We start from the raw sequence: 23,619 nt of genomic DNA on the forward strand, positions 1-23,619 counted from the left end.
AGGAGGAGTAACAGCTGGAACAGTCACGGAGACAATCATCTTTGCCCTGGCTTGAGCCAAACAGAATAAAATGTTAACAATCACAGGGAACAAGAAATGGGGACTAGAATAGGATATCTGATGCTTACACTGACACCCACCCCGCTAAACCCCCTACCCACAGTAGCAGAAACTTTTAAATATATTTTCCCATTCCCACCCTTCGAGTCTTCCAGCAGTGGCAGCCAAGTTCAGCATTCAGCATGCAAATGCCAAGGTTTCTCTAGAAAAAGAGTCTGATCCCCAGATTAAAGGGAAGTGATTTTGTGTGTGTGGATCAATGGGCTTCAGATTATATATGAAGCCAAACTCTAATCCTTTGCAAATCGCAAGAGAATGCTACCTTTATATCGCTGCATAGGGATCACTTTCCTCCCTGGGAAATAGTGGAAAGATATTTTTTAAAAAGGCAACTGTTTGGAATATTTTCAGTACCAAATAACAGTGGTGGCAGAAGAAATCTTAGTTTAATTAGGCAACTGCCATTTTCCTGGGGAGAACAGTGGAATTTTGTTACTTTTTCTAAGTGTTTAGTATTTGTTTTTAAAGAAACTAAAAAAGCAATTCCAGTAAGTCTGATATTCCAGCACTGACAGTAGGAACACCTCTGAGATGGTTATAATAACCTTACACACTACTTGAAACTAAAGAAGGTGAGAGAAAATGTAAATTGTGTGGCAGGAAATTAGGTCAGTCCTGTGCTCAGTGGAGTAATGCTTTAATTTCTTATTATTGACACGTAGGTGTTGCCAGGGTCTTTTGTCACATCCAGTGATTGTGTATTTTGTTTTATGATCTTATCATGGCCCAAAATAAAAGGGAAAAGAGAGATTATGGTAGCTTGTACACATTAAAAAAGGGCAGAGGGAGGAGATCAGAGTTTGAAGGCTGTTCAGAGAGGCATATCTGATGCCAGGTTTTGGAACCAGCATGGCCAAAATCAATAACATTTTTTAAAGATTTAAAGGGCATTTTAAGGATTATTTATGAGGCTGGTCTCTGTGAATGCATGTATAGAATTTTGATCTATGTGGAACATCACTGTTTTCAGGAAGGCTGAACAAAGATATAACCATTAACTTGTGAGCAGGATTCAGAATTGCCTTTCGAGGTGGACATGGTATATGGGGAATGTGTTAACGATGTGAAAAGTGAAGTGCAGAAAAGACAGTTGCTAAAAAAGCAGTACTACCACCCGTCCACCACCACCTCCCCAGCACAGCGTATTTTTCTGTATTGTCTGTATATTCCAGGTGAACCTGAGCTGCTTCTCATGCAGTTACTGAGGATCCTCTCCTGTTTTGAAGACAGGCACAGAGTCAGAAATACAGCTGTAAAAACCAGTATTGATCAGAGACCAATAATTTATTTGTCCTATAAGGTAGAATGTAGATAGGACTTATGAAAGTTTGTGTTTACCGTTTCATCCTGTTCATACTCATCTTTCCTATCTGTTTAGGAGGTTAAATATGTCCCACCAGGCTTTGGATTCATCAGAAATTCCCACGTACAGTGAAATGTGTATTTGTTTCTCCATATAGTTACTCCCAAAGCCGAAGTCATTACAGCTATGTTGCCAGTCGTTTTTAGCATTAAATGATTAAAAGATTATTTTTCTAGTTGGGAGGATTAGTCCCACCCTTTATTCTTTTCTTCTTTGCACTTGTGCTCACTTCTTTCACTTACTGCTGGGTTGTAATTGAAGTGAAGCTAACTCGGCAAAGGTGAAATATAGATCTGTTTTTCTAGTTACTTTGCATTGTTTCAAAATAAAAGGTTTGTGTGTTGGAGAGGAAGACAAATATGGTAAATGAAATTGGCTTTTGGACTGGTTTGAGTTCATTGATGTAGGTTATTCAGATTCCCTAGAATCACAAGTAATTGGGAGAGAGAGTCCTAGGTAGGACTAACTAGTATCTGGTAGCTCAGGAATGGAGTATGAAAGTGGAAGCTTAGAATGTTTTCCTTCTTCCAGTAAAGGACATTTCAATATCGCTGTAGATGGATGGATTAAATGATCATTTCTAAAATCCCTTTCATAATTTTTAATCACTGGAATAAGTGGGGCTTCCCTGGTGGCTCAGTGGTGAAGACTCCACCTGCAATGCAGAAGCCTCAGGAGACCAGGGTTCAATCCCTGGGTCGGGAAGATCCCCTGGAGGAGGGCATGGGAACCCACTCTAGTATTCTCGCTTGGGAAATTGCATGAACAGAGGAGTCTGGCGGGCTACAGTCCATGGGTTCGCAAAGAGTCAGACATGACTAAAGCAACTTAACACGCACGCAGGGAACTAGATCTCACATGCCACAACTAAGACCCAGTGCAGCCAAATAAATAAATATTTTTTAAAAGGTAGAGGTGTAAATGTATCAACAGTCATGAAATCTTTGGAGGGAGGGAGCTCCCTGAAGCTCCCATTCAGTCTCTTCTCCTGTCACTTGGAGGCAGGTTTCTCTTTTCTTTGGATATCGCATTTGATACAAGTTATTTCTTGCCCGTGTTCCCCCAATTTAACGTCCATTACAGATGGTGGCTTTTCAGACTGGTTCTCTCTGTCTCTGTCAGGTCAGGTTTATCAGCTCAGACAGATGTTTTTCTGCCCATCGATTGAAGATGCTCCAGTCCTCCCACACGTGGTGGAGATGGTGTGTTATAATTACACAGCGTGTGTAATAAGAGCCTGTACATGTGGACACATGTGCTTTCCCCCTCTTCTCCCTCCTTCTCTCCCTGGGGCTCACATATGATGGCCATAGGAAATGGCAGAGGCCTAAATGCAGGGTGGTCTCCATAGCAGGTAATCTTTCCTTGCTGGGACTTGTGTACAGAATTGGTACACGGTCTCGTTCGGAGCTTTAAAAAAATGCTTGAGAATAAGCAACACTTTTTTTTCTCTATGAAGCTGCAAGCTGCAGCCTTCTTGTGCTGTGCATATAAAGTACCCATCCCTCCCACCCCTTCTACAGATCATAAACCATTGTGGACATGGGGCTTTCTAAAACTCCCTATAGCATGCGCTGTATCTTTTGCTTGTCTTGCTCTGCAAGACTTGGACTCTACTCTGCTACATTCCCTCAGCTGAGAAGCCCCTGTCTACTCCTCACATGCGGATTGCCTCTGTGGAAAAGGCGAACAGAAACGGACAGGTGTGGAAGAGACTGAAGCAGCCCTTCAGCAAGGAACCCTTTCTTGTAGATTTCTTTCACTGGCCTTCACCGTTCAGTTACTGATTGAGAAATATCAGAGGGCTGGTCTCTGAAGTTGTACAGCTTGGGGAACTGCCGCACATCTTTGTGTCATTTGTGATTGTGTTATATTTAGCAGACCACAGTAAATGTTTCTCCATTTTGCATATTTTCTGTAAAACGGGGGCAGTGCATATTGAGCATTGCTTTTGCCCCCATGAAAGGTCTTAAGGTGTGGCTGACTTACCACAGTTGGATCCTCACCTCTATCATAATCAATTAATGAAAGCTTTGCTTTCAAGGGGCAGTAATTTGGGAAATCCCGTGAACAGAGGAGCCTGGCAAGCTACAGTCCATGGGGGTCATAAGAGTCGGACACGACTGAGCGACTAAATCAACAACAACTTGGGGGCGCCACATAATAACAAAAATGACCACATATTGAGTGCCAGAAGGTATCAGTCACTGACCTCTACTAATTCATCCTTTAACACCCCTAGGTGAGCAGGGCAGCCCCAAATTTCACAGCTAGTATGCCACAGAGGCAGAGTCTAATCCTAAGATTTAACACCTATACTTGACTTTGTTGGCCTCCACAAGCTCCTCTTTCTGTGTGCAGCCTCTGTGTTTTCTGCTCCTCTTCAAGTGTCCACATTTAAGCCATTTCTCCTCTCTCCATCTGCCCCCCACTCTTTTCCCTGAAAGATGATGAATAGGCTCTGCTTATGAGTACCGAAATATCATTCAAGGCTGCACTTTACTGCATCAAAGGCCAGTCAGGTAATCCCCCCAAACTGGAAATATGATGCTGTGGTGATTTATGTAGATGGTCCAAAGTAAAGGAAAAGTATATGTAGTTATCTCTCCCAGGTTTATTCCCGGAATCAAATGAGGAACAAAGGTGTTCTGTTCTTTTTGCGGCAGGAGCTGATAGCTGGCAACCACATTTACCTAAACTTCAAGAAATGGAAGGGAACTGTGAATGCTTCATTCAGGCCCAAGTAAACATAGGAAAAGGTGCAGTGGCATAGCGAGCGCTGAGTCAAAAAGAGCATAGCGAGTGCTGAGTCAAAAAGATACTCTAAAATAATGGGAGGTGGGAAGATAGGAATGATCTATGAGTCGGGCAATGGATAAACCCTAAGCTGACATCATCATGGAGATGAGATCTGGATACAGAGAAGAAAGTAAGGGAAACGTGTCAGGGGCAGTGAGAGCAAGTGAGAAGCGAGGCGATTGATTTCTGAAATTAATGTCCAGTATCTCTTTGACAGAGTTGAATAACCCTTGTCTGTGTTCTTTCGGTATGTTCTGAGTTGGATAGCTGAAGAAACCCTGATTTTCAATTATTGATTACATATCCAGGCCCTTTTCTGATAACAGAAGTGCACCAGACTCGTGGGTGCAAAAAATAAACAAATGCTGGTTACAAAATCATGATCATATTGCTTTTCCCATTGAAAGCAAAGGTAGGAGCCTTTGTGTTGTAAAATAAATATTTGTCAGTACAGGATGGAAGTCCTTTGAAGTCATGAAGCCAAATGATCTAAAAGCATTCTGTACTTTTTTTTTTTTTTTGTCTCTCTTTTTCTCTATTACTCATTCTAAATTCTAAAGTCTCTCTTTGTGTTTTATGTTTTAGCCACGAGACCCAAACAACTTGCTGGGACCATCCTAAAATGACAGAGCTCTACCAGTCTTTAGGTAAGGACATGGCCATCTTTCCTCCAGATGAAATGACAGATGACTCATAGGATAAAGTAGTTTGTAGTGTGCAAGCCATTTGTTATCTAAATATATCACTAGATTCTTTTAAGAAATGAAAAACAGCAGCACCTTTCTATTCAAAATTGACTGTTAGCGTTCTTTTTTTCCGAGGTTGGTTAAAAATAAGTTTTAGGATTTCACTGATTCCTGAAAATTCAGTATATCTGAGCAGGTTAAAAGGCCTTACTAGTTTTTTTTTGTTGTTGTTGCTTAAAAGGATGGGAAAAAAGTATTTGCAATGGATTGCAGTTTTTTCCCCCAAAGGAAGAAAACTGTTTCAAGTTGTTCTGATTGATTTCTTCCTTGTGAAACCAAGAAAACACTTTTGCCAAACCACGAATGTTGTGTCAAGGAATTTTCTGCAGTCACTCCAGTGCTCATAATCCTAAGCGCATCAGGTTATTAGCATGTACATTTCAATGATTGGTCTACGATGGCTTGTTTTGTGTTTGTGTAAGAGCCTGGCAGCACCCACCCTTCCCATAACTTGGAATTTTTTTAACAGATGCACAACCTCCAAATAAGGGTGAAACACCAGTCTTTTTAATGCTTGATGAAAGTCCACTCTCTTGCCATTTTTGATCCCTCAGGAATAATCTGAACTGAATCCCCTCACATTGTAACTACTTGCTGTTGTTTTTTTTTTCTACTTGTTGTTTTAATTAAAAATCGTCATGCCTTCTCTACTACTAAACATTTTTATTTTTATTTTTTAATTTTATTTTATTTTTAAACTTTACATAATTGTATTAGTTTTGCCAAATTTCAAAATGAATCCGCCACAGGTATACACGTGTTCCCCATCCTGAACCCTCCTCCCTCCTCCCTCCCCATCCCTCTGGGTCGTCCCAGTGCACTAGCCCCAAGCATCCAGTATCCTGCATCGAACCTGGACTGGCAACTCGTTTCTTACATGATATTTTACATGTTTCAATGTCATTCTCCCAAATCTTCCCACCCTCTCCCTCTTCACAGAGTCCATAAGACTGTTCTATACATCAGTGTCTCTTTTTTTAAAGACTTTTTTTTTGACTAGATGTATTTACAGACTGAAATGCACGAGGTGAACTCTTCGGGTTTTAAATTTTGTGAGAAAACCCATGGGAATCAGGATACTCGGACATATATTTTCGACGTCTATGTAGCCACGTACCTGTGTGTAGCTCCTGCTGTCCTTCTGCCATCAGTTCCCTTTGGTTAATGAATTCCAGCTATGAAGACAGGGCGTGGGGGCTTCCCAGGTCACTCAGTGGTAAAGAATCTGCCTGCCAATGCAGGAGCCATGGGTTCGATCCCTGGGTTGGGAAAAATCCCCTGGAGGAGGAAATGGCAACCCACTCCAGTATTCTTGCCTGGGAAATCCCATGGACTGAGGAGCCTGATGGGCTACAGTTCATAGGGTCGCAGAAAGTCAGACATGACTGAGTGACTGAGCATGCACACATGAAGATGGGATAGGAGATATTAGCGTCTCCCCTGCCCTGATTGTTTTCCTAAACTTTAGCACAGGGAACTCTGCTCAATATTCTGTAATAACCTAGATGGGAAAAGAAATTGAAAAATAATATATAGTTATATGTATAGCTGAATCACTCTGCTATATACCTGAAACTAACTCAATCTTATTAATCAACTATCCTCCAATATAAAATAAAAGATTAAACATAAAGAAAAATATAAATGACAGAAGTTCCTTCTATAAAATCTGGGGAAAAAAAGCCAAAGTGTGTAAAAGAAAAGTCACTTAAAATTCTACTAGCCAGAGATACTCAATACAAGTAATATTATGTTAGCCCAGTCTCACAGTAAGAGTGTGTGTATTTGTGTGTGTGTGTATGTGTGTGTGTGTATGTGTGTGTGTGTATGTGTGTGTGTGTATGTACAGGCACATATGTACGCACACACACTTTTAAAAACTGAAGGAAAATCAGGATCAACTAATCTTCAAGTGCTACATTTTCAGCCCCTGCAGAAGGTTTCTGGCTTTTATGCTGGATTGTTAAGACCACAGGTGGAAAACTTGAATGCTTACGTTTTGGTAAATGAGAGAATGAGACTTCATCTGAAGTAGACAGTGGCTGTGCTGAGGGAGCTGGTCATCCTGGCCCAGCGCTCTCAAGACTCTGGATTTTTCAAGACAAACTAGAAATCTTTCAGTAAAGAGCTTATTTAAACTGGACTTACTAATTATAACCTCTGGTTTACAGGGGCTCAACCCACTTGTAATTTTTCCTGTTCTAATCACAGTGATCTTTAGTTATAAAATTTTAATTTACTTTTATTTAAAAATGAGAGGATCTTCCCTGGTGGTTCAGGGATTGACTCTGAGCTACCACTGCAAGGGGCATGGGTTTGATCCTTGCTTGGGGAACTAAGATTCCATATGCACAAAAAGATGAAAAATTATAATTATTATAGAATCAATACTTATTCAAATTTTAAAATGTTTAAAAATATATAAATAAGCTACCAAAAAAAGAAAAGATAAATAATCTGTTACCCACCTCTTAGCTAACTAATGTTTAGCCATCTAACAGGTATCCTCAAAAATCTCTCTCTATACATACATTTTTATAAAAGTTGAATCATTCTTTTTGTAATCATTTTTTATTCACCTAAAGGAAATGTACCTCAGATATCTTTCCATTTCATTGCATTGTACACTCTACCAGCTTACTTTGAAGTACTCTGCAATGAGAATTCACAAACATGGTTGATACAGAGCTAATTATGAACTCTCAGTGAAGAGGTGTTTGCATCTTCAATCAGAATTAAATATGCTTTTTATCATCATATTTCTAAAGTTTTCTCAGTAGCTTGATCATTCAAGCTGGTAATCTGGCATGGTTAGTAACCTTGGGCAAATCACCTGACTGTGGAAGATAATGTTATTTTACAGTTGCAGGGAACTTTAGAGTTCATTTGTTAACAGACTTATTCTTTGATGAAATCAACTTAATTGAGGTCATATACATGGAATAAAATGCTGCCATCATAAATATGTGGTCAATTCCACCACCATTCATTCCCCCCATTTTTGAAATTTTGTGTTTTGCCCACCTAACAACAAACATCTTGGAAATGAACTAAGTGTTGAAATTTGATTTTCAGCTTTCAAAACTTACATTTTCAATATTTTTGTCACAATCACATATTTCCCAGGCTTTTATTCAAATGGTAACACGTTACATAGCATCTTCCATTTATTGAGAGCCTTCTGTGTGTGCTGAACATGGAAATGGATATCAGCAACCATTGTGCCTGGTAAAGGGTGTCAACAGCCTTCTTTCACAGGGCGGTGAAGTCAGGTACAGAGAAACCATGTGCCAGGCTTAGCGATAAAGAATCTGCCTGCAATGTGGGAGACCTGGGTTCGATCCCTGGGTTGGGGAGATCCCTGGAGGAGAGCATGGCAACCCATTCCAGTATTCTTGCCTGGAAAATCCCCATAGAAAGAGGAGCCTGGTGGGCTACAGTCCATGGTGTCACAAAGAGTCAGACATGACTGAGGGACTAACACACTGTACCTACCCTGGGATCCACCCCAGGTCTTCTGTTACTGTTTGCAATTACCTCGTTTATTTTATTAGCTTATGAAAGTATGTCCTTGTAGGTTACCATGCACCTGCTACAAGTAGGGTTGACGGTTTTACCTATGGATAGACAGTTATTTGAATGGTATTTCTGGAACAAACCATTCCATTTTTAGAAATAGTATGGTGGATTCCTGGACAGTGGACACTCTTCCTTTCACTGTTGCCAGGTACACATGGAGTGATGGACTTAGTAGTTTGTTGGGTGTCTACATCCCTGAAATAACCTACAAGATTAAGTACCCTTACTACCCTTGTTGTTGTTTTGTCACTCAGTCGTGTCTCTTTGCAACCCCTTGGACTGCAGCCTACCAGGTTCCTTTGTCCATGGAATTTCCCAGGCAAGAATACCGGAGTGGGTTGCCATTTCCTTCTCCAGGCAAAAATAGCACCAGAGCATTAACTGATGGAAGGCTATGGGATTACTCAAAATGTTAATCTTGCAGTTTCTACTTAGTAGAATTCTTAGGTGATTTTCTTTTTCATTCTTCTTTTCTGACTTTCTACAGTGAGTTTATACTACTTACAATACAGTATTTAACAAGAAAATTTTCTTCATCTGTACTATCTATCCCTTTCCTTAGAGTCCCTAGGGCTCTAATTCATTAACCAATGAGAACCTGTGACAGACAAGCAGCAAGAGTCACATACACACCTTGCCCCACACCACACATACATAGACAAAAGTTAAGTCCTGATTCCCTATAAACTTTATCAGATAAATTTAAACACAAAGAGATCATCTCATGTGTTGTTAGTCTCCAGATATGTCCATTCATAAAAAGTTGACTTAAAAAATATTATTTTCAGGTTATTCTCAACAGATCTAAAATGGCTTTTTTGAGTGAGTTTTCATCAAAGGTTAAAAATACTGTGTTTTCCCCTTGGTTTAAACTGTGTACATGTTTAACACATTCCAAGTTATGAAGGAAGAAATTGTCAGGTTCCCACACAAACACAATACAAGGTTTAGTAAAATACTTTAAATGTTCACAGTGGTGACCTGACAGTCATTAGGAAGTGGAGCACTGGAACAGCTCCAAAAATTTTTATATGCAACATTAACGATTTGGCAAAAGCATTGTTTTGTTTGCACAAAGAAATCAATAAGAACAACTCAAAAAGCAGTTTTCTTTCAGTATGTTTCTCTGACTACCCTGAATATGGTGGGGTGAGTGGTATATTAAAAAACAAAATTTGCCTTTTTTTTTTCAGCATGTCCTTATTATCCTTATCCTTAGAATGAGGGTATTAGACCAAAATATTGAAGAATTTTGTTTTTCTCTTGCTTTGGGCTGAGTGGGTCAGGTTGTTTCCAAAACTTGTTGTGATTATAATTTTCAAGAAGTACCTTTGGCTGATTTTGCAGACACATGGATTTCTAAAAGTTTAATCACCCCTATTTTAAAAAATGCACATTTTTGGCAAACAACCAACAGGGAGAGGATCCTGCCACCTATTCCTGTCTTACAGGTAAAGTGAGGGCAAGCTGCCACCCTCTAGTAGGGAGGCTCTCGGGAATTATACCTGCTGGGCCCTGTATTTGCTGTTGAGAGGCATATTCTTCCACATTTCTTAGACATAATAATATGTTCCATTCATTAGGTGAATTTCAGGTTTCCATCAGCATCTTTACGAATAGAGTGGCAAGAGTGTTGTTCCAAACGGTTATCTCGGTGATTTAAAACCTAAAGCTCTTTAAGGCTCCACAAGACATTTTTAAAAATCAGTAGATGTTAGGTAGTAATATGCTCTGGAATTTATTTTGAAATACTAATACAATATTGATTTATGTAAAGTGCTGCTCTATGATAAAAAGCCTGTCATTTTCTCACAATTTATGTCTAGGTTCTTAAGTTCATCACTGAAATGTTAAGTAAACATTTTTTTTAAAGCACTCCATCCCCAACAGACATAGAATAAAAATACTTTCAAAATATATTTCTTAGTTTGTCTTATTGAGAGTATATTAATTATAAATACAATAAAATCTTTATGTGGTCCATTCCCTGGCTTCTTTATGCCCTATAGTATGAGGTGTTTACATGGGGCATACCAGCAGTGCAGCACAGGAACAGCAGTTTGTAAAGGAGACATAGGTTTTAAAAAAATAGGATAATGTTAAGAGAGAATCATGAAGCTTCAGAAAGTTAACCAATTTAATTTGCAGCCATTTACTAAAATCTAGATGTGGCAGATGATCTGACATTTCTTAACCCAATTACCTTTTCCTTTTTTGAAGTTCTTTCACCACCAGTTTTTTTCTAGGGGAAAAAACCAATTCTGGGGGAATTGGTTGCCTTCTTTTTCTGTGGGTCTGGCATTCTCTAAAAGGACCTAGCCCTTCTTAGCTGTCGCCCCAAGTCTGGAGCCCACTTTGCATGATATTCAACCAAATGATGCAGAATCTCTGTTTTCAAAAATAGACTTATAACTATTTTAGGAATCCTTAGGAAAAGTGGTCTTAAAAACCCTTGTGATTTGAAGGCAGTCCATCAGCATGTGGCCCCTAACGCCTGAGAAGAACTTCAGAGGATTCGAGTGAGGGCTCAGTTCTAGGGTCTGATGGATCTCAGGCCAGTGTGATTCTTCAGCAGCCCTAGTGAAGAGAGTCAAAAGGCTAAGAGGCTTTTCAAGATGCATCAGTATCATCATTAATAAACAATTGTAGCTGCTCATATAGAGTTGATTTCCAGGTGGCTCTGTGGTAAAGAATCCATCTGCCAGTGCAGGAGATGCAAGAGATGTGGGTTTGATCCCTGGATCAGGATGATCCCCTGGAGAAGGAATTGGCAACCCACTCCAACATTCTTGCCTGGAGGATTCCATGGACAGAGGAGCCTGGTGGGCTACAGTGCGTGGAGTCACAGAGAGTGGGACACGGCTGAGCATGCACACACACTCCGCACATAGAGTTAGAAACACTGTCATACAAGTCCTATAGTTCTTTCCTCAGATTACCAAGAGGAAGAGAAATGAAGTTAGCATATTCTCTCTCTTTCGGTAGGCTTTCTCCATTCCATTAAATATTCCCTCCTGAGGATGCTCTGGCGAGTAGTACTGTGAATGACTGAATTCCTTCTGCACGGGGAGCATGTCCTAATGATTATCGCAGCATATTTTATAAACTCAGCTGTACTCAACCTACTCAAGCTACTCAATGTTTTGTATTTTCCTTCTCTTGTCTCTATTTCTTTAAGTATTGTTAAGGATTAAATCTTCTGTCTTTGCATTTTATACCATAGCACCTTGAGCTGGAAAGAATATCTCAATTCAGATCCCCGCTTGGCTGTGACCTTGAGCTGGTCCTTTGCTTTCCCTCAGTTTCAGATTTCTGACTTACCAAGTTGGGCAGCAACCTTCCATATCTAAATGTCTGGGTTTAATTGAACTTCTGGCTGGGTTTGGCTCAGCCTTATGCATGCTGTACCCAACTCTCCAGGCCTCCTTTGTGGCCACCAGCCTGGAAGATATGAATAATAAGAGCATCGCATGAGTAGTTATTGTACTTCCATCTTTGTAGCACTTTACAGTGTGCAAAGACCTTTTGAAAATAACTGTATGTAATCCTTACGCAGCTATAAATTAGGTACATAGCTGGCATGTGAATTTTCTGCCAGTTTCAGGTCTTCTGTCCTACCATCCGCTTGAGTAGGCTCCTGATTTTGATTTGGAAAATAATGCTGCCATATGAGTGGATAGGGCCACAGTTTCCTTCTTTCTGTCTTAACTTGAGCAGGCTGAGGCACAAAACTTGCTTTGACTTATTCATACTGACATATAGGTGGAAGATAAGGAACCAAGTCCAGAGCACGCATTTTATGGCTCCTAGTTCACTGTTCTCCAAGGAATATCCATTACTCGTAGCACGATTTATCAAACTGCTTTATCAGCATAATTAAGCTATGGAATCTCAAATGACATTCTTTATTCCCTAGCTGACAAAGTTAACACGGGAGATTTACTCAGATTAGCAAAATAGAAGGCATAAGACATTAGTGCTGTTATGAATGGTCTTCCTTCACTTCTATCCTGCTTATAAAAGAGAAAAGAAAAATAATCGGCTCTTTTAACTTCAGTTAAGATCAATTGATCGTCCCCATTTGTAAAATAGAAATGTAATCTTAGAACCCGAATTCATGGCATTTTAATGGGATATCCTTTTATAATATTCTTCTTGTTCAAATAACTTGATTTAAAGCTTCTAATTGAGGAACCTAAATGCATAGATGTTTCTGAATTGCATCTTCCAAAGCTTATTTCAGAAGGAAACTCAAAAGGATTCTCTTTCAGGCTTAGACTGGTTTACAATTGTAAAGAGCTGCCAAAATTGGGGTGATTTACTGGATCTAAATAAGAGGAACGTTAAGGTTACACCTGCAGCTGTGAGAAAAGTGCTGGATGTGGACCATTTTATGTAGCTGGGTCTGCAGAAGATAGTTTTTTTGCACACAAAGTAAAGGCATCTAAAAACGTGTTAACTCTTTTTCAGACATTGCCAATATTTCTTTTTTAAGCACAGAAGTCTGATTACCTCTGTATGTCTCTTAGGAGCTGCAGTTTTGCTGGAAAGAGATCCAAAACATTCAGGACTCTCATATAAAATAGATAGTAAGTTTTTAAAGTCCATACTCTCCATAGTAGTAATAAAGTGACCTAAAAATACTCTGAAAGACTCTCCTTCTGACATAGTGGATAAGTCATTAACGTGTTTGTGAACTGGTGATATTCTGCAAGAATGTTTGAGAATTGGCCATTCCACAAAGTCTTGATCCTTTGCATCACTCCAGCAGAGTCCTTGTGCCTTCTTATAATCGAAGCTTATGTAACCAGGACATACGTTACCTATGAGTTTGCATCTGTGTGTGTGCATGCCCATGTGCCCATATATTTATATGTTTACACACATATTGTTTATCAAGCATTCATTTTGGTGGAAAGAGCTTAGTTTATATTTTGCTTTCAAGTTCTACAAAGAGGCTGTCAGTTTTAGAGCAGTGTTTCTTCAACTGATGAAGGACAATTGTTTTTTTAAACATCCAGTATGTCACGGACTTTCAGGTGGTCTTATCAAAACTGACTAGTGTACACTCATATCACGTGACTCACTGCACAAGTTCAGCCATGCTTGAGCTAGTCTGTATCTCATTCAGTGAAATGGCCCCATTGAATACACATTTGGATGTCACGGCACTGTGAAGTTGCTATACAAATTGCTTGACCCAGTCCCAATTTGTCTCTTTGTGGGAAAACTGTACTTTGAGTGGCACTCTGCTAGAGCATTTCATTTTTGAAAGTATACATGTAAACTCAAATCAAGTGTCCTTGGGAAAGGGTAATTGACACCAAAGATGAACACCTAGAAAATATTTCCTACAAGATTTTATATTGATATTTTTCCAGTTGAGTAAAAATCAGGCAAAGAATGGGATCTGTATTCTTTACCAATTCCTAGGCCTTGCTAGCAAGTTTGGTTTTTATCTGGAACATAAAATGCGGTGTGTGTACTCTCTGTTGTGTGTTGAAGTCAGTAGGAAACAGGTTGATTATACTATGAATTAATGTCACTTAATGAGTTGAGGTTAGCAGGTAACATGATGTAGCAAGACAATAAGTTCATTGACTTTGAGGCTGGCAAGACGTGGGTCTGAAATTTTGGCTCTGCCACCACTTCTCTGTGGCCAAACACAAAGCAGTAACAACTTTGTACCCCAGTTTTGTGATTTGTTAAATTTTTATGACAGTACTTACCTTGAGGAGCGTTATGGGAATTAGAAAGAATATATGTACATTACAAAATGTCTGAAATAGTAACTATTCAAGGAGCTATAATTACTATTGATGGTGATAATGATACAGCACTACTTACTGTTAGTTTTGTTATCCTACCTCGTGTCCTTCCTTATCCAAAGGAAAGAAACATGTACAATAACTCAAGAGTAAAAAGAAAGGGGAAAGCCTGTGAAATAATGTGACATGCCCAGAGAAATGCCTGATGCAGAGGAAGTGGTGGCAGTACTGTTATGGTAGGGAGGGGACAAGGGAGTGGCTGCAGAGGTAAGGAGGGATGAGACCAGAAAAAGCTTATGACACGTTGAAGGTTTGTTTGGTTTTGTTTTACCCTGTTGGCCTCGCCACATGGCTTGTGGGATCTTAGTTCCCCGACCAGGGATCAAGCCCACACCCGCTGCAGTGTCTTAATCACTGGACCACTGAGGAAGTCCCCCATGTGGAAGGTTTTTACACTGAGATTTTTGACTTGGATGATGGATCTGTCAGGGTCCAGTCAGAAAATGGAAACCACTCGAGTTATTTCAGACAGAGGGAATTTGTGCAGGAAGTTGGCTTCTCAGCTCTTCCATCATTGGGTGACCAAACAGACAGATGGCACCTCTGTTGTAGCCAGGGCTGGAAGGGACAGTGCCAAGAGATGGTTTTACCAGGGCCATCACCTGGAGCTCGAACCAGTGGCCAGGTGGGACCACTGAGGGAGGGGCCAGTGGAGGGGCAGGGGGAGCGGGAGCCACAGAGGAGACAAGGCTACTCCCAGAGCTTGTGCTGAAGACAGAGAAAGGACGAAATAGCCTGGCCTATCCTTCCTCCTGCCCCCTCCCACTGTGCTTCTGCCACTGACTCCCTTTGGCCACACTTGCTCAGAAGCTGGTTGTCAGGGAGCAGGAAAATGCCATTCTCTGTCGTAGTGAGCAGAGCAGGGGGAAGGTCAGAGAATGGATCTGAGAACCAGCAAGCAGATGACTAAAGAACAGGAGACCTCATGGACCGTGATGCAGTCAGCCATCTGCCAATATGCAGGGAAGAGAAACACAGAGTCTTAAAAGCTTGTGGGATTGTCTGAGTCTGAAGCAACTTGGATGAGGTACTGAAAGGGCACACTGGGTTCAAAGGAAACAAGCAAAGAGGAGGGAGCCGTCAAGAAGCTGTCTGCACAGAAGTCCAGACACTAAGAATAAGCTCACACACGTTTGATTATAGTACTTGCATTATTTATAGTTATTTATGCTCAAGTGTGTCAAGACTAACGAATGAATTTCTTTAAAGCAGGAACTGTCTTCCTCATCTTTGTCACTAGCACCAGGCACATGGTAACCTCTAAATAAATGTTCATTGAATGAAACCCAGTAGAGCAAGGGAATGCGATTTTGCTGGGGAAGAAGACAGATCCCACTCAAGAAGACAGAAGGATGTAGACAATGTTTTCCTAAGGCAGATGATTAAACTAGCAACATGGAAGTTTCTGGAGAGAGAGAGTTCTTTCCAGAAAGTAGAAGATAAAGTCTCATAGTAATGAAAGTTAGGACTATCAATTAAATTGTATATTTCATTGTCAATTTGATATCTTAGCAAAACCAGGTAAACTGCTACCCTGGAATTAATTTTGTTCTAAAAGGAATAATAATCAAGGAGTTGAGGCCCTTGAAAGAAAGTGTCATTATAGACTTGGAATTTAAATAACAAGGAAACAGTAAACACAATTGGATGTGCTGATAGCCTCAATTTTTCTTTGGTTCCTTGACTCAAGAAATACGTGAGAGTGTGCCAAGCATTGTGAATCCTAAACTTTAGGGACCACAGGCTAAAAATAGTATTGAAGGTATAAACATTTTTATAGTAATCTTACTTTTATGAACAGTAAAAAACATATGTGCATTCCAAAAATTGGGAAAGATGAAGTGTAAAAGGAAACAAAAATCACTTTAAATCTCTTTGCCCAGAAATAACCACCATTTACATTTTAGAGAGTTGCTTCCAGTGTTTTCTTCTATGCATTTTTATTAATATGTAGTTGTTTGAGGTAATATGTTTATAATGTATCCTGCTTTGGTCAGTGCCCCAAGTTTTCTCTCATTCTTAAATTCTTTGGGGATGTCATTTTCCAAGTTACATTTTCTTGAAATACCACTTTTAAAAAATAATTTCTTATTTTCTAAAAATTAATTAATGACAAAGAAAACTCAAACTCATTTTGAATTTATGGAAATAAATCTCTAAGATTCTGGAGATTTATTATAAACAGGCTTCTGAGGAGCAGGCCAAGTAAAGTGTTATGATGTCTTCTGTCCAAAAAGCTACTTAATGTATTAGAGATGTTACAGAATAAAGTCAGTGTAGTCAAAAATAGGCAGTCAGGAATCAGAAGGTCAATAAAAATTTATCCTATGATAAATATAGTTTATATATTTACACGAACAAATGCTTTTCTACCACAAATATGTTAATTGTTACCACTTCTTTTGCCAAATATCTATGCTCTTGAGGTGACAAGGCAACTCTCCTTGGAAGCTTTCAGTGTTCCAGAAAAATCTTTGCCTTCTTAGCAAACACATGTAGACAGAAAGTCAACTTTATGATAAGTTCCTGTAAGTTTTATAACAGATACATACAAATACATGTTTACCTTTAGCTAGTGACTGGTAGCAGAGAAGGCAATGGCACCCCACTCCAGTACTCTTGCCTGGAAAATCCCATGGACGGAGGAGCCTGGTGGGCTGCAGTCCATGGGGTTGCAAAGAGTCGGACACGACTGAGCGACTTCACTTTCACTTTTCACTTTCATGCACTGGAGAAGGAAATGGCAACCCACTCCAGTGTTCTTGCCTGGAGAATCCCAGGGGCGGGGGAGCCTGGTGGGCTGCCATCTGTGGGGTCGCACAGAGTCGGACATGACTGAAGTGACTTAGCAGCAGCAGCAGCAGCAGTGACTGGTAGAACACACTGTCTTCCCAAAACATTTGTGCTTAGAATGATCACATGCTGTTCAAGGTTCTTTGCGACACTGTCAATTAAGGCTTGTAGCCTCTTGCTTCAGTTACAGTTTCTGGCCAAGGTGCAGTTAAAGAGTATGGAGCCAATAATATTTTCCACAGCTGTTTCCAGTTTTTTCACTGCTCTAAGTAGGCCTGTGAGGAACATCTTTGTGCATAAAGCTTTTCTGTATTTGATTCATTGAAGTGTAATCACCAAGTCAAAGGATAATAATGTTTTGAGTTTCATGGTAAATATACTGCCTGAAATTCTCTCCAAAAAGCCTGTGCCCATGTACACTCTTAATATAGGAAAGTACTCACCTTGCATGCCCTGGCCAGTGTGGAGCATAACTTTGAGTTGTAAAGTAAAACCATATCGTCCTTATTATTTTTTTTTTCCTCTAATTTTATTTTATTTTTAAACTTTACATAATTGTATTAGTTTTGCCAAATATCAAAATGAATCCGCCACAGGTATACATGTGTTCCCCATCCCGAACCCTCCTCCCTCCTCCCTCCCCATACCATCCCTCTGGGCCGTCCCAGTGCACCAGCCCCAAGCATCCAGCATCATGCATCGAACCTGGACTGGCAACTCGTTTCCTACATGATATTTTACATGTTTCATTGCCATTCTCCCAAATCTTCCCACCCTCTCCCTCTCCCACAGAGTCCATAAGACTGTTCTATACATCAGTGTCTCTTTTGCTGTCTCGTACACCGGGTTATTGTTACCATCTTTCTAAATTCCATATATATGCGTTAGTATACTGTATTTATGTTTTTCCTTCTGGCTTACTTCACTCTGTATAATAGGCTCCAGTTTCATCCACTTCATTAGAACTGATTCAAATGTATTCTTTTTAATGGCTGAGTAATACTCCATTGTGTATATGTACCACAGCTTTCTTATCCATTCATCTGCTGATGGACATCTAGGTTGCTTCCATGTCTTGGCTATTATAAACAGTGCTGCGATGAACATTGGGGTACACGTGTCTCTTTCCCTTCTGGTTTCCTCAGTGTGTATGCCCAGCAGTGGGATTGCTGGATCATAAGGCAGTTCTATTTCCAGTTTTTTAAGGAATCTCCACACTGTTCTCCATAGTGGCTGTACTAGTTTGCATTCCCACCAACAGTGTAAAAGGGTTCCCTTTTCTCCACACCCTCTCCAGCATTTATTATTTGTAGACTTTTGGATCGCAGCCATTCTGACTGGTGTGAAATGGTACCTCATAGTGGTTTTGATTTGCATTTCTCTGATAATGAGTGATGTTGAGCATCTTTTCATGTGTTTGTTAGCCATCTGTATGTCTTTTTTGGAGAAATGTCTATTTAGTTCTTTGGCCCATTTTTTGATTGGGTCGTTTATTTTTCTGGAGTTGAGCTGTAGGAGTTGCTTGTATATTTTTGAGATTAGTTGTTTGTCGGTTGCTTCATTTGTTATTATTTTCTCCCATTCTGAAGGCTGTCTTTTCACCTTGCTAATAGTTTCCTTTGATGTGCAGAAGCTTTTAAGGTTAATTAGGTCCCATTTGTTTATTTTTGCTTTTATTTCCAATATTCTGGGAGGTGGGTCATAGAGGATCCTGCTGTGATGTATGTCGGAGAGTGTTTTGCCTATGTTCTCCTCTAGGAGTTTTATAGTTTCTGGTCTTACGTTTAGATCTTTAATCCATTTTGAGTTTATTTTTGTGTATGGTGTTAGAAAGTGGTCCAGTTTCATTCTTTTACAAGTGGTTGACCAGATTTCCCAGCACCACTTGTTAAAGAGATTGTCTTTAATCCATTGTATATTCTTGCCTCCTTTGTCGAAGATAAGGTGTCCATATGTGCGTGGATTTATCTCTGGGCTTTCTATTTTATTCCTTATTATTTACACATCTTTGATTACTAGTGACCATGGTCATCTTCTTTTAAATGTTTACTCGGCCTTTCTCTTCTTTTGTGAGTACTGTGAAAGCAAAACCAGAATTTAAGCAAACCAAACTCTGCCCAGCTTTTCTGACATAATATAAGCTTTTTGTTTTCCATTGTGCTGACAGACCCTGGTGACAAGAGACTCATGATGACATCAGTACAGCTAGTGAACTATGCTTTAGCTTTCTCTTCTCCAAGCTAAATAAGCCTAATTCCTTACTCCATCCTTGGTGGACCTATTGCCCACACATTTTGGAATTTTCTTATCTCTGTGCCACCTCCAGTTTCTTCAGTCTTTCTTGTATCTGCAGAGCCCTAAACTACATTAGTTCTTTTCTTAAAGGTGTATTCGGTATGGGTCGCAGAGGAAGGTTGTCTCCTGCCTTGTGAGTGATGGAAACTCACACCTACCATTGTTATACAGTCACATGGGATTCTTTTTCCTTCACAAATATGGAGTATTTAGAATGTTCCAGGTCCTGTCTGAGCAACAGGACACAAAGAAATATTAGGTTGGCCAAAAAGTTCATTCAGGTTTTTTCCATTATATCCTGTAAAAATCCAAATGAACTCTTTGGCCAGCCCAATGTAAGGAATGATCCCCGTCCATCTCCCGAGCTGGGGTGAACCTGGATAGGCAGTGGACCTTGTGATAGCGAGTGGGGCACAGCACGGGCTTTGCCTGTGGCCAGTGGAAGAATGCTTAAGTTCTTCTACATCCTTTCTGCCTTTGCAACCCAAATGATAGCCGTGTTATTTTCTCTTGTCGCTGATGTAGTGGTTTATGAATGCCGGCATACACCCATTTTGTTTTCCAAGGCAAATTTAAATATCTCAACTTGGAAAGTCTGAAGGTTTAAATTCAAGCTAACACACATACCCAGAGCTTATTATTGCCTGGTATCACTCTATTGGTTGTATATAGATTCTTGAAAAGCAGTATTTCAGCTTACTGTCTCCTTTGGGGAATAAAGAAAAGAGAAGAGTTATAAGATACCTTCTAGACTTGGCATACATGAGATAGTTACCATATACAATAAGACTGTATACTAACTTATATAGTATCAAGGTCAAATGTAGGGCACCTTATACACGTAGAAAAAGCAAAACTGATAAGAATCATTGGGGAAATGATTTGGAGAGTAGAATAAAACATTGTTCTAGGAAGGAATTTTGTAAGACTATGTGAAATAAAGTGTAGACTTAGATATTCCAGATAGTGTACCGGCATAAGCAAAGGTATAGTTGAGAGAAGGGCTAGCTTGTTTGAGGGCCAGTAAGAATATTGTTCTTTGAGAATCTTCACATTTTTGAAGAAAAACCTGATTTGGTACCATTGAATTCAGCGTAAATTAAAGTGCCTTAAATTATAGAATGAGAAATTTAAATTTCATTTGATTGGCAGTGGGAAAATGTTGAATCTGTAGAAGAGAGACATGCTGAGGTCTGTGTTCTGGTTTGAGGAATGAGAATTTGATGGGATGGTTTGGTTGAAGGAAGAGAGGGAAGAGATTAGTTTATTCTGTTTTGTTTTGCGTTGTGGCAGTTGAGATGGAAAGGCCTTAGAATAGCCATGGGGGAAAGACATGGGGCCGTGATAGTAAAAGTTTTCTTTCCAAGGTAGAGTTGTCTGAACGTAATCACAGATTGGTAGGTTTTAAAGAAAAAAGAAGAGTTATAAGATACCTTCTATACTTTGCACCTTCATGACCCAGAGAATGGTTATACCACTAAACAAAGAGAGGAAATTGCAGATTGATTAGGACAGTAGGCTGTATCAGAATCGCATTGATTTTATGTGCTTAAGGATTTATTTATAAGAGTTCATCTGTCTACAAAGATTTATTTGGGATTGCTCATATAGGTGTGCAAACTTTGATACCATAAGCATATATTTCTCATCCATTGTCTCAAAAGCTCTGTGAAGTATATTATTATCTCCATTGCATGGATGAAACTCAGAGAGTATAGGTAATTTGTTCACATGGCATAGCTGGGATTTAAATATACTTTAAACTCCTAACTCAGTGATTTAGCTCATGAGCTAAACTTTCTTCCGGGGACATGATAGTGGTAGTTTGAAGAAGAAATCCCCTGAGTGCTTTTGGAAAGGGGAACTAAAAAAATATTTTAGGATCAGGGGAATCTTCCTGACCCATGGATCAAAACTGGGTCTCCCGCACTCCAGGCAGACTCTTTACCATCTGAGGCACCAGGGAAGCCTATTTTAGGATCATAAACTTGATAAAAAGAGTCTTTGTATTTGTATTGCACTCTATATAGGAAATGGGCTTCCCAGGTGGCTCAGTGATAAAGAATCTGCCTGCCAGTGCAGGAGACGCAGGTCCGAGGGTTCAGTCCCTGGATCGAAAAGATCCCCTGGAGAAGGAAATGGCAACCCACTCCAGTATTCTTGCCTGGAAAATCCCATGGACAGAGCAGCCTGGCAGGCTACGGTACCTGGGGCTGCAAAATAGTCGGACATGACTTAGCAACTCAGCCCATATAGGAAATACTTGGAACAGAGTAAGGTTCCTAACTTCTAGCTAACAAGTCGATATCCTGGATCTCTCTTTCCTAGGAGCTTTTAAGATATGGTGTCTCATGTAGTCCTCACAAACCCCTACAGAGCAGGTACTATGAGTGTTCCCTGCACCATTAAAGAAACTACTCAGGGAAGTTGAGGTCACTTGCCCCAGGATGCTGGAAGACTGCTTCATGATGGAGGGGTGTGGCTTTAATGTCCAGCAGATTGGATTTTCAACCTTTAGGCCTTTGCTGTGCTTGTCTATAAGATGGGACTGAAATAACAATATCAGAGTTGGAGGCATTATATGAGAATGTATGTATTTATTACTAACATAGAGTCAACACCAAATAAATGGCCATCATTAGTACTCTTCTTTTACGGTAAAGTCATAGCTAGAACCCACCAACTTTTCTTGGTCTCTAGACATTAGTTTTGCCATTATACAGTAACACTCTTGTGGAAGATAGTGGATGAAACCAAGAATTTGGAAGAAATCACAGAGAAGTATGAAAAAGAAGACAGATTTAACAGTCATTTTGTAGAGTAACATGTGCACATGATTTTAAAAAAATGAAACAATTCAAGTGGGCAGTGTGAAAAGTGTCTCAGACTTCCCTGGCAGTCCAGTGGTTAAGCCTCTGCACTTAAAATGCAAGGGGCACAGGTTTGATCCCTGGTCAGGGGACTAAAATCTCACATGTCGTGTGATGCAGCCAAGAAAATTTAAAAATATATATATAATTAAAAGTAAGTCTTCTCTCAGCCCTGCTATCAGTCCACCAATGTCGCTCTGCAGAAGCAATTATTGACAGAGTTCTCTGTTTCCTTCTGTAGATATTTTATGCATATATTGATACAAGCGTATAGGCACATAAATGTGCCCTTAACCATTGATACCATTACACATATGGTGTTCTGTTCTTTGATGCCATCACCTTTTATATAACTAAACTAAAGCACTTTTTTTTTCCCCTGTAGAATAGCAGCCTGACAGGTTATGAATGAAAATTTGTTACATGGAGAGCTGTATTTGTATTTTTATGAGACAAACACCCAGAAATAAATGTTAAAGAGGTTGAAAATTGGTGACTAGTGACCTTTAAGTCAAACTAGACAACCATTAGAAACCGTATAAAAGCTAACTGGTTCTCAGGATGTCTAAAACGAACAAAAACCATTCCTATGAAGTGGAGGAATTAAGATTATTGAAAGTACGGGGAGGGTGAACTAGCCCTGACATAATTAAGGGCGTGCCTAGGACCTGGCTGCCTGCTTCCGAAGTTGGATGCTGATGTTCTTGAAAAGAAATGTGTACATCCTCCCTTCCCAACTTCCTCCTATGACACACTCCACCTCCGCATAGTCTTGACTTTCTATGTCAGGGTACTTTAGAAGGAGCTGAATCTTGAAAACTTAAGATTGCAAGGTCTAGAAAGTCCTCTCACAGGGGAAAAATTAGGACTTGCTGGCTTCTTGGAAATTTTCTTTTTCCATTGTGATGTGAAGGTGTCAAATATTTGTCAGAATTTAAGAATCACCCGGTCTCTGTTCAAATTGGAGCAAGTGGAAACCCTTAAGCCGAAAGAGTAGTTTCAAAGACCCGCTTAGAATGAGCCTTTGTGTTTTATTCTCTGGCTCTCTCAGGGAAGGGACCCTGCAGTTAGGTTGTTAAGTGTTCTTACTACAGTAAAATACAATGATCAATAAGAGAACATATAGGAACAGGATGGTTCTGGTGTATGTGCAAATTTTTGGCATTTGCTTGTTTAAGAGGGTTCCTCGGCTGTTTGATGAATTTAACTAAAGCACCCCTTCTCTG

General features: G+C 39.8%; 1 protein-coding gene across 15 annotated transcripts in view; it reads left to right on the forward strand.

Annotated features, from left to right (window-relative positions):
* Nucleotides 1–23,619, forward strand: part of DMD (dystrophin) — a 2,236,915-nt gene that overhangs the window by 2,077,606 nt on the left and 135,690 nt on the right. For all 15 annotated transcript variants that reach the window (XM_024988361.2, XM_024988358.2, XM_024988360.2 and 12 more), the window contains one exon: nucleotides 4,868–4,929. In XM_024988361.2, the coding sequence (XP_024844129.1) occupies nucleotides 4,868–4,929 (62 nt within the window). The remainder of the gene's footprint in view (nucleotides 1–4,867; nucleotides 4,930–23,619) is intronic.

Source organism: Bos taurus, chromosome X (assembly GCF_002263795.3).
Source record: "Bos taurus isolate L1 Dominette 01449 registration number 42190680 breed Hereford chromosome X, ARS-UCD2.0, whole genome shotgun sequence".
Taxonomy (NCBI): domain Eukaryota; kingdom Metazoa; phylum Chordata; class Mammalia; order Artiodactyla; family Bovidae; genus Bos; species Bos taurus.